The following is a 15,826-nucleotide window of genomic DNA, read 5'->3' as shown; positions in this document are numbered from 1 at the left end:
AACATTTATCTTCTTATCATATTCATACATGCATATAAGCTCACATAAATGCTTTATGAATACAAATTCGGAGTATTCTGACTTATCTGGCAACCAAGCATCACCAAGCCGATCCCACATAGCTGAGTATATCAGCTGATTCAACTACTCACTGCAACACTTCCAATGAGGACCAGACTGCTGCTGCTTTCAACATTAGTGTTCATACTTTATTGGTGAAAAACATGATAGAAAAAAACTTCAACATCATTGCATTCACTGCTTTCACATTGAGGAAGACAATTGGCTTGCAACACATTCCTATTTACATTTAAATCAATTCATCCAGCGCAAATAAACTCTTTTGTCTTTCTAAAACGTTTATTTCACATGCACTGAATAACAATGCTGTTCCTGTAACATTCACACACCTCATCAGTTTTTGGTCCTGGTAAATGATGTGGAAAGACTGTCTCCTTTCCCCTCCCCATAATTGTATGAACAGGAGGATCAGTTACTGTTCTCTCCTTGGAAAGGAGAAAAGAGGGAAGGAAAAGAGCAAGCTGCAAAGAGAAGGAGGGACGCAAAAGTAGTGGGGGGAAAAAAAGAGGAAGACGGCCAAAGAGATAGAGGTAGAACATGATCGCTGACACAGCAATTAGTCTTTTCCAGAGAACACTGAGATCATCGGAGGTCCTGCTCACATGTCTGTACTGTAGAACACGTTTGCAGCAGCAGAATGCAATTATACTAAAGGAAATGTAAAGGAAACGGGGTGTTTTCCTGATGGAAAGGAAAACTGACTTTACTTGAGTGAACAAAAGTAGAGCAGGAGCCAAAACTTTAGAGGGAACATTCAGATACTGGATTTTCAGACCAGACAAAAAATTGCATTTTAAATTTTTTGGCAGCAGCAACATTTTACAAACATGAATACTACCCATCTGCTACACCCTGCCCCTTCCTTCATTCTCATAGATTAAAACCCATCCTAAAATGGAACCTATCCATGACTCTGTTTCTCATCTTGCTTCACTCATTAAGAACTGTCATACATTTTCTCTGCTTTTCACATGTTGTCCTGCCTCCTCATGACAGTCATCCATCACCAGCGCCCTGAGGGCAACCGTGTAACACTCGTACTCATAGCTCTTCTTTATGATTTGGTTTCCCAGGCTTGTCCATGCCAAAAAAGGAGGACGGGAGGCCATGCACGTCCCGCTCCCTCTTTACAAACGCAGAGAAGGAGGAGACGCAGTTGCCGATGAAGTGGTCAGCTCGGCCTAGGATGTACAGGTCCAACTGGGCTGAGTCTGGTTGTAGAGTCACTACTTTAACCTGTGGTAGCCACAATGAAACACAGTGTAAGAGTATTTTTCAGTCCTCAACAATGTTAAAGATGATCAAAAGAAAAAAAACTTTTCCTATGCAGCAGTAAAATGTTCATATCACAAGAATGACGTGCACTATTCTGATACTTTGCCAAATGTGACAAAACCTGTTTTACGACTTGTCACTGATGAGACAATAAAAAAACTTGTCAGTCGAACTTTCATTTAAGGTTGCACATGCAAGAAACTAGAGTCCAAGTTAAAGCTGGAAGTCTTTCGACATACTTGTGAGTGCATGACAGAGGCTTCAATACCCACCTTGCCCTTGAAGATCTTATCAATTTCTTTACTGTGGGATTCTGAGTCGGTGGCAATGTAGACAGAGCTGGCAGAGGTCTTCTTCACCCACAGCTTCACAGCCCTGCGAATCTCCGCCAGGTCAGGCAGGCACATGGGCATGGTGAGAGGCAACGCTGTCTGGCGGTTGTAGCCGACACACTGAGGAGAGGCCATGAAGTGAGGCCCTGCATCTCCAGTCTTCAGCATTTTGCATGCGTTTTGCTGTAACGGTGGATGAGAGGGGAAAATTTAGATCTAACCACTCGCTGAAGAAGGGGGTGAGAACCAACTGAGAAATGCATTGCACACTCCCGCAGACTGTGATGGTGCAAATGTTGCCCAAAGTCTATTCTGGTTTTGAATAGTGACTGTGATGTTATTTGTCTTACAAGCGCAGTGCACATTGTAAACCTGCTTGTTTGGAACAGGCTGTTCTCTTGTCCTGTGTTAATGCTCCAGAGCAACTTCAGAATTATTCCTTGTCATTAGTGAGCCCTCCTCAAACAGTTCTACAATATACTGTCACTTTTTATTGTTTGTGTGCAGAGATATTTTATAGTCTATTTTGCAGAGAGATGTTAAAAATCTTTGCACCTCGGAGAGGGAAACGATCTGGCCGACCTCTGCTGTAGTTGATCCGAGGACGTAGAAGAAGATATATTTAACTCAGTCCATAGACTGAGGGGACACTGCCCCACCCCCACTGACTGCTACAGAGAGCTGGTCCCATGTATACTAAAATTGTATTATTTTGAACTTATCATGTGTCCATAAGATAAACAGTTTGCGAAATATTTGTTCCACACAAGCGTTTGTAGAATTATTAGGTACCTAGGGAGTGACAGTGTTGGAAAACCAGTAAGTGTTGTAGGTTTAGATTTTGTCCTAACAAAAAGAAAAATATAGAAGAATATCACCAGCCATGTACTTTTAAAGGTCTAATTCTTCCTCAGTACTGAATAGTTTAATACCATACACCTCCAAACCGCAAATTTAATTTTCAATCATCAACTGACATGAGCAATCAAAAGTTAACATTCCTTCCATATATCAATGATTCCATAAATTAAACATCTCACCCAGTCGATGCCAATCCTCAGGTGAATGCCAACATATGGCCTGGTCAGCCAGGTGGCGATTTGCTCCTCTCCCTCTTTCACCATCTTGTCCGACCACACTACATACCCCTGAAGGGCCACGTGCTCCTCTATCACTGGGAACTGGGCCGGAGCCCCGGGCAGCGCCAGGACAGGGTGTTCAGAGGGAGGGAACCTGTTCCAGCAGGATAAGCATGAAGAGAAGAAACTGAAAACCAATGGAAACCTCAGAAGTCCCAGCTGTCAATCAGTCATTATATTCAAAACTACAAACATAAGAAGGCGTCCCATTTATCTTTATGTTTTATCTTCAGTCCAGTGGGGCTGCTCAAACATGTACTCACTTTTTCATCCACTGAGGTTGGTGGTAGGCACTAAAAGAAATACCCCCGAACAAGATAGACTTGTCAAACTCCACACCAACGTAGTCCCAGAATGGTCCGAATGGGTTCCCATCCTGTAAACGAATCATACCCATCGGTACAGTTCAGAGCAATGGCACAGTGACACATGCTTCATATTCATGTGGTTTATAAATTTAAATTGATTAAAACAACAGTCTTATGGCCACCAGGAGGCAGCATTTCACCCTTTCACTTGCAATCATGCTTCTTCACCCTCACCTTTATTCACTATTTCAAATGTTTCAGGAGACAGAAATGGTACATTGTCGTCAGATAATAGTAAGTCCACATTTATGAACCAAATAATCTGTCCGGCGTGACTCTCACCTTCATAGGGCAGGATTTCTTGTCTGCACTCCGGTGTGCAGCAGTCTCAAAGCAGTAGGCATTCCTCTGTCCTGAGGGCCAGTATTTGGGGGCCAGCTTCTCCATGAAATCCTCCAAACTGATCACACGATGGTAGGCATACAAGGCCTCTAACTGGAAAAACTCACTGTAGGGAACATGGACCTGAATAGAAAAGAAAAGAATTGAATAAAACAGTACTACCCACAGCTGGTGATATCCTTTTTTTAAACTGTCAATACATCTGATGAAAAGAATAAACCAACAATGTGTTGGTCTGTCTCTTAATATATTGCAGCCTGAGGAACTCGCCCCATTTGTTCCTTCTGAAGATGTAAATCCTGAATAATGGGCCACAAATATGTTTGTATGATTAAGAAGGATCAGTAATCTGCTTTAGAAGCTTTTGGAAGCCTTAGCCCCTTTGAGCTGCACCCCTCCATGTATTATTCATAGCCGACAGATCATAGCAGCAAAATCTGTCAAAAGGGGAAAAACTAATAACATTAGATCCACCAGCACATAATCAAAGGCTGCACTCAGATTGGGTGTACCAGTTCTCAGGCCTTGTTACATTGGCACACTGACATGACAACTGTGCTGTCCCTGTTATGACAGATCAAAAATGTCTCCTGAAGACACTGATAACTTAAATGATTCAAGTATCAGAACAGGTTTTTACATGCAACAGGACGTTATTCCAGCAGAACATATTTAATAATTACATTAATTCATGATATCTGTTGTATGACAATCTTTTCCAATATCTTTTCTTTTGCATTTTTCAGACCCCAACATTAAAATCTAAGTACGTAAAGACTAACTTATTCATACTGTATACATATGTTCAATGAAGTGTTCATTCTGTTTAGGTAATATTTTGTATTTGTTTGAGCACAAGATATTGAGTTGTTACTTTGCACAATTTGTATCTTGTTCGCATAAGATATTAACTTGTTCACACATAATTATTTAATAAAAAATCATGTGTCTACTGACTTCAGATACTCACAGCCACGGCGATGGACAGAAGTTTTATTTTCAACTTGGAATGTCAAGTAATGAAATTCTTGTTGCTCTTATACTGAGACACTAGATAGCCATCAGCAGGAATACTTTGCTACACATTAAATTGTTCCCAAGAGGTAAATAAGTATCTTGTGGGAACAGGATACCTATTGTGTGGTTATTACAAGGACTTTAGGGGCTCTGTAGTATTTTAATATGTTTGTTTATGTATTTCTTACCTGTCTAATTTGTTTTCTGTGATTTACGTGTTCTCACTTGTGTGACTGCACCGTGTTGCTCACTGACTGCACTTACATTGGTGTAAGGGGGCGTGTGGTGTCGGTACACTATCCAGGGAGGGACGGCCAAGGTTCGGTTCAACATCTTTGAAAAGGCCAGAGTTCCCAGGAAGTGGTCCACCTGGTTCCCGAAGCGACCTGAACAACAGCAGAGGTCACTTCAGCAGCCTCACTGACAACTTGCAACACAACACTGCTCCAGCTCATCACATGGAAACACCCGTCTAATGTGTTGCAGCACAACAGCAGCTTTAATGTCCCGCGGACTTAAAGGCCGCTGAACTTTTACACTCGCTAGCTCCTGCAAAACAAATGTTGAATGTGATCTACGCGGAGTGAGTTACCCATGCACGGGCAGTACAACACGTAGCCGTTCACATCCCACTGCAGTTCCTCGGCTAAAGTCCGACAAGTGTGGAGCAGAAGGGATGAAACCAAACATGACAGAGTGAGGGCACGGGACACTTGTTGTTTAACCGCCATTGTGCTTCATGTCATGGTCCCAGCATGCACTGGCTCCTGCCTGCGCCTTCTACTTCTGTGTTTATTGGCGGTCAGCCAACCTTCTCTTACGCGCATTACCGCCACCGTCTGGACTGGAGTGTGGAGCAGTAGATTGGCAGCAAACAAAATTTAAGTAAACTAAAGTTCAATTATTTTTCATCAGTGCTTTTCGCTTAATTAGTTCATTAGAAGATGATGTAAATTCCTTGATGTCTTTCCAAACAAATGTTCTAATGTGATATTTTGCTTTTTTTTTTCATCCTGATATTAATTCCCTTCTTTGTTCACTATATATGTTAAACTCTATCAATACATTGGTGACAGTTTCTGTCCCAGTTTCATTTAATTTCATAAAATTTATTTTGTCCATTAATCCTCTATGGCCAGTTCTCAGACGGGTAATGATTCTCTCTCCTCTGCTCCTCTCACCAGTGCCTACATCTTTGAATTTTGTACAAATGTCTTCCTGTGTCATTTAAATCCCAGTATTCTTGCCATGTTTTGTGACTGTTAATGATAGTTTGTATTTGTGCTTTGCTTAATGGTACCTGTATGTCGATTGTTGAATGACTGTTTTGCTAATATGTCTGCCTTTTCACTGCCTTCCACTCCCACGTGAGCAGGAACCCAAAGGAAGGAGGTATTACACCCTCTCTGATGTAGTTTGAGGAGCACATGAAACATTTCGTAGACAATATATTGTCTGCATGAGGATTTGAGTTAATGCTGCTATTTGCTGACATGCTGTCGGATGTAATGATAATCTCATTGGTCTAGCCACTTTCCTCCGCCCACTGCAACGCAAACAGAATGATCCTGCCTCCTCCTCTTCTTCTTCTTTAGCTTTATAAAAGAATGCAGACGAGTGTCAGAGCTGCCTACACTGCCTCCTACTGTACTGGAGGTGCCCTGTCTCTCTCTCTCTCTCTCTCTCTCTCTCTCTCTCTCTCTCTCTCTCTCTCTCTCTCTCTCTCTCTGTCTTTTTTCCCCTTGTCTTTGAGGTTTTGTATTAAACAACAACGGTTGTCTTGAAAGGTATATAATAATAACAATAACAATAACTGCTTTGGGATTTCATTGAATCCAATTTTTTAAGAAATGTAAGTATACCAGATAATCATTTTGTGTTACTTTATTTACTCAGCCTGAAATTTTATTTAGGATGATTTCTTGTTTTGAGGAGGTTTATTTTGTTTGGTCACAACCATCCAGTAATCCAGTAATTAAAGACATATTGTTTTTTTCACATTGACAAAATAAATAGTTTATATATTGTATGTTAATAGACATCTATATATACATATATCTACCTTCTACGTGGTGTGAGACATGTTTTGTATAGGGTGTATCAGGGTGGATAAAGTGTGAAAAGTTGACATGAACCACTGAGACAACTTGAATAAAGAGGATGTGAGAATATCAGATGTTATTTCATTTTCTGCAGCCAGACAGAAGAAAAACAACCTTTACCTGAAAGCTCAGTATAAATCTAAATACTGATTCAGTGGACTTGACACCTCAAAGACTTGTGTGTGTCAGTGGCACCCAAACATTGGTTGGAACAAACAATAGAATCTATTGCTACAGCAACAACATTTACTTGAAATGTTGAGCTACCTCAGTAGTTTAAAAAAAAACGAATGGGTGCCAGCACAACATATTTAAAGTTTGAAAGTAAATCACAACTTTTCAGCAAATAAAACACTATTAACAACATATCACTTGCTTGTTCCCCTCTGATCTTTCCTGACAAACAAAGCGGTCACACAAAGTTCACAAAAAAAAAAAAAAAATGCTTTTGACCGTTTCTGCTTTGCCTCTGATTCCCTGGTGGAAGTCAGATGGAGCCAATCAGTGCAACGTCCAATGATAAAGACTCGGCCGAAATGAGGAGCGGCGTTCACAGAGCACTATCATTATACAGATTCTTCTTGAGATGTTCACATGTGTGCTCAACATGCCTAGACCCAATGAGCTGGGTAGGCATGGCAACATGTGGTCTCAAACCTTTGTTACTTTCATTTAGCCGTGTGGACTCTCTGCCAGCCTGAATCAACTGTTTAGATATGTCACAGTGAATAGTTCATCACCGAGGCTCAGTGACACAGCCGATCTGCATATATGATGTGATCTGCATTCAATTTCATTTTCATTATTAGTCCGGGGATAAGATCAGATGTACCTTTATTGATCGTCTATAGAGGAAATCCACAATTGACACAGCAGCACAAGGAGGTGGCAGCACAAGGGGAAATGTAGTAAGAAATACAAATTTGTAAAAAGGATTTTAGTGTCTCCAAATCGAAAGTGATAATAGCTTATTATCATTATTGTGATCTAATAAATAGTAAAACATCCCAACCGTATAAACAACACCTGATAAAGTCTGTGGACATGTTCACTTTTCTTTATTTATAACCAACTCAATGTCTTTTCTTTTTGTTTGGGAAGTTTTCTACCCTGGGCTTCACTTTGAAAGATACTTAATCCCTCCATATCCTCCAGCTCAGCCAACCCAGTCTAACATATTCTCTCTTTGTACTCAATCACTCTCCTTTTTCTTTTCTCTGATGCTCGGCAGCTGGCGGCTCTTTCCCTCTTTTCCTGTGTCGTTCTCTGCGTCCGCTCCTCCCCCATCCCTTGAACACACACTGTTTTTCATTGTTAGAGATGACAGCAACGATAACAATGCGAAGAACCACAACTCACAGCCGAAGTATGAGGCAGAGACAGATGGAGCGAGAGACAGAGAGAGAGAGAGACTTCCTTCAGGTGAAAAACAGACGACTTTCATCACAGCAACAAAATGAAACAAAACTCACACCTTATACTTTATCAAATATCTCCCCATTGTCATTCGATTTTTCTGGAGTAAATAATAAATGAATCAGTAGCTAGCACACTTTTTGCATTTAGTTTGTATGTATCTCTGACTCACTGTTGTAAAAATGTCATTTCCCTTTTTGAATCTATAAGTTCCTCAGACACCTAACTCTTAACATAGAGAAGCTGCAGAGTGAGAAGTTTTGCACTAAAGATGCATGTACGTCACTCACGTTTCCTCCTCTCCCCCCTCGTCTTCACCTCTGCCTTCCTCTTACAACAGGCCTACAGCACTGTGCCTGTGGCCTTTTCACAGGAGGGAAATAAGGCAGTCAACCTCAAACAACCCGCCCCCTGTTGACCTTTCTGTGTTGATACCGACAACCTGCATGGCTTTCAGTTCAGTTCAGGCTGGGAGTCTAGCATGTTTGGTGTAATGTACCAATTTCAGCATGCAGAGACCAAATGCATTTACATCTGAGTTAATGTTAAATCCTCCTAGTCCACAGGTTTTCTATAATGGATCTTTAGAAACAAAACAAAGTGCAATGTAAAGCATGTTCCTGAAAAAAAATCTTTATTAAGTTTTTAGAAAAAATCTGAAATCCGATGTGCTGAAACAAAAAAACTAACAAAACTGTCCATCTCTTGACAAAATCCATATTTTCAGTTTAAGTAATCTCTCATCAGGACTCCCCTTTGACAGCAGCGTGTCGTGTAGATGAACGAAATTACTCAACCATAGCAGCACAAAAAGTAACAAAGTCCCTTTTGGCTGAAAAGTCTAAATTATATATAGAACATAATTTAACAAGTTGAAAGTAACAAAACCAGCCATTTAAAAAGATCCTATTTTAATTTGTAGTCCTCTTCCTGTGTGGCATCAGAGTGTCTTCCTGAAATGGAAGGGAAGGAATTAATGGAATGAATTTGACATAAAATGAACAAAAAAGTTACATTGTTTTAGATTTATTTATGTTTAGATGTGTTAAGACAAAACCATAACTCAACGGACCTTTTTATATTCATTTTGATTTCAGCTCTAACTCTTGAACACAGTGAGCAGTTATCAGAAATAAATAACATTTGGATATGTAGAGAAAATAGACAAAATCTAGCAGAGCTAGATTTTAACCTCTATAGTTTTCCTCTCAGCTCGGATAACCTCTTTTTTCAGGCCTGTTTTGATGATGTGGCTAAAACCAGAATTTAGCAAAATGAAAAGTTAACGGCAAAAAAACAACTAAAGAATTTTTTAAAATATGAATACACAATATTTTAATGTGGAAGTGTTCAGAAAACTGAACTCAAAACTAATCACATTCCACAGACTTGCTGCCCTGGAATGATGGAAACATTAAACTCCATCACAAACATGGCTTATCCTGCAGGTGCCAAAGATACACATATGCATTTTCGCGCCGTATTCCTCACCCATGGAAAAGACTTCAACAAAACTTTAAGTTGATTTCATTAAAACTGTTGAGGCAGTTAATTAATGATGCGATTGATTGTAACTGTTGCTGCTTTTAATTCTGCTAGGATACTGGTTTAATTTGGGTTTTACCTCAACGTGTCTCTCGAGGTTTTAGATAATAAATGATGATGACACCTTTTTTCATTTAAAAAACATTCTCCACTTTGGGTGGGGTGTGCCTTAGCGACGTGGATAAAGACTAACCCTAAAATAGAACTAACACACAGGAACACTTTATCTATTTAGATTTATTTAGAGTTTGATCTAGCCAAAACAAAACTTTTTCAAACAAAGTGTTTCTCTCTGCTAGGATCCCCTGTAGAAGCATTACATGGATACATGAAAGTAACATGTTTAAACTTTGCTTGTTTAATTTAAACAGGAAATATACTCATTTTAGTTCTAAAGATTGAATTGAATTTGAAAAGTGGGGGAGAAACTCAACAAAAAGGTCTATTTTTATTTGTCCACTCAGGATAAAAACCGAATATGAAAATGAACAAGTAAAGTAACGCATATTTCTTAAGTGTAAATATTTTTGAAGATGCAGAGAACTATTAATCATCAAAACACTGTTGACAAAGTGCCTGTCCTCATTTCCAGTTCCTTCTCAGCGAGGATCCCCCCCCCCCTGGCAGCTGCCGTGCCCCCGTGACGTGGACGTGTGGCTGGACAGGGCCACTCCGCGTCCCACCCATCCACCTTATCAACCTGCCGCAGAGCACTGGGGCGGGCTGTCTGTGACCTGATACCCCACATCATCACGGGGAACTCAGTCCCAGCTGAGATAGACCTCCACACCTCTGTGCTCTACTCTGAGATTATCACCCACCAGATGCTCCGCAGTTGCACAACACACACAGGATGTCATCATCGGCTGCATATCTCTCAGTGCAGCGCCACTAACTTTGACATGTGTCTCACCAGGTATTTGCATTTTGTGTGACACTTTGTGTTTTAAACCGTGATCACATGGATTTTGAGGGTGTTTTTCATACAACTTCACACACTCTGGTGTTGGCTGTGCTGTGCCACTGGGCGTTTAAGGCTTGAATTACACCCAAAAAACTCAATAAAAAGATTCCTCGGCCTTGTCAGCCCATGAACCCAACAGAATAAACGCAGTCTCACACTGAGACACAGGCTCATTAAAACACACTACAGGGCAGCAACCTATTTTTACACAACTGTAATTAAGGAAACGCTCATGCCTCCGTCCCGTGTCTGTACGACTGGAACTCTCTTTGTGTCCACCACCAGCCGCCCCATCCTTTTCTAAGCTGTTTATCGCCCATCTCCGCTAATGTAAACCGCCCATCTGCTTTAAACAAAACACATAAAAACACACACATAGTCATTTCCCACCACGCCAAACACTAAAGGGGGAAAAAAGGATTGCTGCTTATTTTGGTGGCAGGGAAATACACTCCAGATGTGAACAAATTGTCCCTCTTTCTAATTTGCCATTGTGTTCGCTGAATGTGTAGACGGGGATGAGAAGTGTTTGCCAGAACTTGATGAGTGTGTGTATTTTTTTTTTGAGGCACGGATGTGTGTGACTATGAAGCTGATGGTGTTAAAAGAAGAGCCATAAAGGGAGGTGGGTGTTAAAGGAGAGAGAGAGAGAGAGAGAGAGAGAGAGAGAGAGAGAGAGAGAGAGAGAGAGAGAGGGGGGGGAATTGGGATGACACCAGAGGAATAGTTGGAGATCTTACTACTGTTAGACCCAGCAGGCATAAGCAGACACAGATGTTTCCGCTCAAGCCTGATGAAGGCTTTATTTAAACGAGCCCATTGCTTTCTTCGGTCCTGTCATCATAACTTCTGAGGGGCCGGCTCCCTCGTCCCTTACAGTGCATCTAATCAGGGCTGATTAGGTGTGTGGTAGGCAGAGACATGCAGGGGGGTTGGCTGCTGCTCCTGCTGCTGTGCTCTCAAGGAGGTTTCTGCACGCGCACGTTTCCCCATCGCCGGTCTGAACCCAGGACAGAGGCAGAGAGGACATCAGAGGAAGTGCAGTGCCACGGCATGGCGTTTAAATAAGACTCTGGTTAACAGACATGCAACTGCAATCAACCCCCATGTGGTCGCAGCAACCACACTGTCATCTAAATAAATAAACTGGGGCATAATAAAAGAAGTCTCCCTCGCCCCGCCTCGTCCATCTTCCACCGTCTGTTTCCCTCCATCGTTCCATCCTCGCCCTCCTCTGTTTGCCTTGCAGCATCCTCACATGAGAAGCTGCTGCTGGAGGAAAACAACTTTAAAAACAGGGCACCGGACTGTAGCTGGTCTGAAGAGAGAGGAGTTCTCTGAAATACATCACTGTGGTATTTCTTACATATTGATTCTCAGACCTATCATTTATGTTGGACATTCATAAGTCTCTGTGGCATTAATGTCACTGTAATAAAACACCACCAGGCTACATCTTCTCTGTGGACTGAACAGAGACAATGTGCAACTTCTATATAATTTTAAACCTCTTGTACCAGTTTACTATGTGACAAATTTTCACTTCCTTTGAAGGCCTACATTTTTACAGACAAAATAAGGATCTTTATTTGTTTTTGTTAAGATTCAGAAACGTTATGATTTACTTTCCTTCATGTCAATTTCAAGAAGTCAAAGACAGAGGAGATTAAGTAGATTTAGTTCTCAACTGATTCTTGAATTAAAAAGAGTGTAATAATTGTATAATAATGTTGAATTTATTAACCCTGTAATTCTACAAGAAATTCAGTGAGATGAGCATCAGTTTGAACAAATATTTGAGTTTGTCTGTCAATACAATGTATAAAGACTAATATTTGGATTTAAATGATTAGTTTTTCTTAAACTTTGTTTTTTTTAAAACAGCGTCATCATGAAATAATTTTTAATATTTCATTCTTAGCCTATTATTTACTTTTGGACAACTCTGTAGTTTAAATATGAGTAGTTATTTAATTGTTTTAATAATAAGTTATTTAGAACAATAAGAATGTGCCTTTAAATGTGCAAATCAGATTTTGTTATTTATATATATATTTAAGTTATTTGTAGGGAAATAATTAAAACCCTGCTCATATAACCATGCTATTCAATTCTTTGATTATTCTTATTTTTGTGTCAATGACAAATGAAACTTCTAAAATGTGCTCAAACAAGTCTTATTCTTTAAATACGTTTTTGAACTGCTTAAATTCATTTGTAATAACAATTTCAACTTCACCACTCAAAAAAGGTCAGGTGGTGCAACCAAATACTTATAAAGATATATATATATATTCTTACAATTTATTTCAGGGGAAATCTTTGGCAAGTATCCCTTAGATTGTCAACACTGCCTAACACACTATTACTTTGTGGCTCTGTTTTGTATTTACTCTAATTTAAGGTTTGTGCATTCTATTGGCCAGGTATCCAGCATTCAAATTTACATTTAAAGGTGAAAAAAGTATTACACAAATACAAACGACTAATGCATTCATTACAGTCACTATTTACATTACTTTTTCAACCATTTGTTTACTTTAACCTATTATTCATTGGTTTAAATGAATATTTTTACATGGTTGCATCACCTGACGATTATTATTTGTGCCACCTGACAACTGATAAGAAAAATCTTAAATAATTGCATTTTTTTCAAATACAGTTTCTATTTCATTTTATTTGAGAGCAAGACTTTTTTATTAATTAAATGTATTAAATTTATAGCATTTTTTAATCAGACTGCTTCGATAAAATTCATATTTGCTCTAAGAAAAGGCTTTTTGAAGAGTGATTGAAAGCTGAAAGACCCTCTTGTCCTAACAAGGTCCGGATGTGATTTTAGATCTACAGCACGTTGGATTCGGATCCTGGTTTTCCCCGACAGCTGCTGGATGTCAGAGCCTCGCACAGGCTCCATGAGGCCGGGCAGCGGAGGAGCAGAGCCGCGGTGTGTCCCTGCAGATGTTGGAGCTCACACAGGTCCATCCAGTGGGATCGGTGTCAGTGGTGCGGACAGCTGGACCTGCAGCAGCGGGCTCACTGACAGCTGCAGGTCCAGGTGAAGTCAGCTGAGGTGTCACAGGCATCCCCCCCCTCCCCCCAGGACCCTCCCTCCACCAACAACAGGAGCTTCTCCCACCACCTCTCTCTCCTCTGTATGGAACACACCAACAAACCGTCGATGCTTTCAGGTTCGGTCGGAAATGTGGCAACTCCGAGGGCGCGAATGGTTAACAAACAAAACATGAATAAGTATAACTGGAGTTCTTCACGGTAATTGTAGGCTAGTGTCGTTTTTATTAATTATTGCTGCAGAAAGTAGGTAAAGCGTATAGTTTGGGCTATTGTTTTTTTTATTCATCAATTTAATTAAAACACCAACCATTAGCTCTCCTAAAACAGGGGCTCTCAAAATGGGGTCCAGGGACCCCCAAAGGGTCTTGAGGGAAACATTTATTTTCACAATAATTTCATTTATAAGTCACACATTGACCTACTGTGTGACTATTTTGGTCTTGAATACCATATCCTTCCTGAAATCAAACATCTAAAAGTTTCTAAAAGTTTTTAACATTGGGGATCCGTGGTCTATATGAGTTTCGTGGTCCTTGACGTGCAAAAGTACGAGACCCACCGTCCTAAAACATGTATTAGGCTTTTATATTTCATGAGCATGTTATTAATTGACTAAATAATTCAGCAAGCATAACAAAGGACTGCGCCTCTTTTAAAATACTTTAAAAAGTATATAAATGCCCAGACAGGTGTTTTTCATCTATAAGTGTAAAATGTGAGGCGGCGGGCTGCACTTGAAGGCAGCACTAGTGAAGAGTCTTGCTCCCCCACCCCCCTCCCTCTCTCTCCATGCACAAACACACTCACCCTGCGGCCCTGCTGCAAGCCTGCGTGTGGAGGGGTGGGGGGCGTTTAGGGTGATGAGGAAGCGAGTTGATGTGCCCTGGAAGTAATTCTTCCTCCCGCCCCCCACCCCTAGGAAAGAAAATAACAATAACACAAGGTGGGAGAGAAACGGGACCACCACCACCAACACGTGGGGGCGAGCAGCCGCATTCCTGCTGATGGGCTGAACGTTTTCTTCCTCTGCGCTTTTACATTTATTAACCAATAAGTCATATTGAATTGCAAAGCGCCTGATATATACACATGTTTAGAAAAAATATATTTAGCCCATCGACAGTTTAAGCGATTTATTTTTCCGATTAAAATAATATTTTGTATGGAAGAAAAATGTGAATGTAACTCAAACAAGTGTGCGAAAACCCTACTATTGTGATACGATATATATAGAGACTTTTGTAATATACACCATATATTCCCTGTAGCCTACATATTGTCGATGTAAGTGTGTTTTTCACACTTTTCCGTTGTGAAAAATCGTGTGAATAAGCTGAGGTGACTCATTCATTCGAATTCACTGATTTCTTTCTGCGAGTAGGATTTTCTCTCCTCCAACTTCATTAAAACCGGCTTGTCCCCAGGGACGAAACAAACGCACCTCTCACATCTAATGAATGTTTGTATGAGGCTGACATGTCAGGACTGAAGCGGATTTATCTTTTTTTTACCTTTAAAGGATGACAACACAATCATTAATTCAAGTTTCAACAACCTTTCTATCTATCTATCTATCTATCTATCTATCTATCTATCTATCTATCTATCTATCTATCTAACTATCTATCTATCTATCTATCTATCTATCTATATAAATATATCACTATGTATATCACTATATATATATATAGTGATATATATATATCACTGTAAAATAAGAGACGAGGAAGCAATAATAGCAGCAAATAACTACAGATGATAGAATAAGGCATGTTTACAAAAATGGTGCAAGAATACATTTTTTTAATTTAAATTTGTATTTCCTTATATTAAACAAATGCAATAGCACTCAAGAGAGAAAAATAAAATAAAATCATCAAAATATATAATGGTATAATACATGTGGCTTTAAGCATCAAGAGGAAATCCATTCACATGTTGATGCCATAAGTTGTACAACTTACAGAACACATCGCATGTATACGATTATGTCTAAAGATATCGTTTTCACAAGAAGAATGTGTATAACATATACGCAGGTGTGTGTTTATACATGTATGAAGTGGATCTTGTGACTGGGAGGACTGGTGATAAACCAGTACACGGTCCCTGCCTGAAAAAAAAAAAAAAAAGTTTGTGAAAGTGGCCTGACGTCACACTCCCACAA

At 40.0% G+C, this 15,826-nt stretch overlaps 1 protein-coding gene and 1 long non-coding RNA gene across 2 annotated transcripts; both read right to left on the bottom strand.

Moving 5' to 3' along the window:
* Positions 1–187: 187 nt before the first annotated feature.
* pofut1 (protein O-fucosyltransferase 1) lies at positions 188–5,361 on the bottom strand. Its single transcript, XM_035158160.2, has 7 exons — positions 5,147–5,361; positions 4,819–4,940; positions 3,478–3,660; positions 3,091–3,203; positions 2,729–2,921; positions 1,629–1,871; positions 188–1,317 (listed from the first exon to the last, which is right to left on the bottom strand). Exons 1-7 carry the CDS (start codon positions 5,283–5,285, stop codon positions 1,123–1,125), a joined length of 1,188 nt encoding a protein of 395 aa, XP_035014051.1. The 5' UTR covers positions 5,286–5,361; the 3' UTR covers positions 188–1,122.
* A 2,112-nt stretch (positions 5,362–7,473) lies between these two features.
* Positions 7,474–8,415, bottom strand: LOC118111344. Its single transcript, XR_004697083.1, has 2 exons — positions 8,363–8,415; positions 7,474–7,957 (listed from the first exon to the last, which is right to left on the bottom strand). It is a non-coding gene; the product is annotated as an uncharacterized LOC118111344 (long non-coding RNA).
* Positions 8,416–15,826: the final 7,411 nt, after the last annotated feature.

The sequence above is a fragment of the Hippoglossus stenolepis genome, chromosome 6 (assembly GCF_022539355.2).
Source record: "Hippoglossus stenolepis isolate QCI-W04-F060 chromosome 6, HSTE1.2, whole genome shotgun sequence".
In the NCBI taxonomy this organism is placed as follows: Eukaryota; Metazoa; Chordata; class Actinopteri; order Pleuronectiformes; family Pleuronectidae; genus Hippoglossus; species Hippoglossus stenolepis.
This window is presented reverse-complemented; position numbering and strand designations above follow the sequence as displayed.

Bases quoted from the DNA above. Each gene is read 5' to 3' on its own strand.
- pofut1 (XM_035158160.2), bottom strand. From the start codon at position 5,285: ATGGCGGTTAAACAACAAGTGTCCCGTGCCCTCACTCTGTCATGTTTG. The intron at 2,922-3,090 runs GTGAGTACATGT...CTGCTGGAACAG, and splicing joins CAACCTCAGTGGATGAAAAA to GTTCCCTCCCTCTGAACACC. The intron at 1,872-2,728 runs GTGAGATGTTTA...CCACCGTTACAG, and splicing joins TGAGGATTGGCATCGACTGG to CAAAACGCATGCAAAATGCT.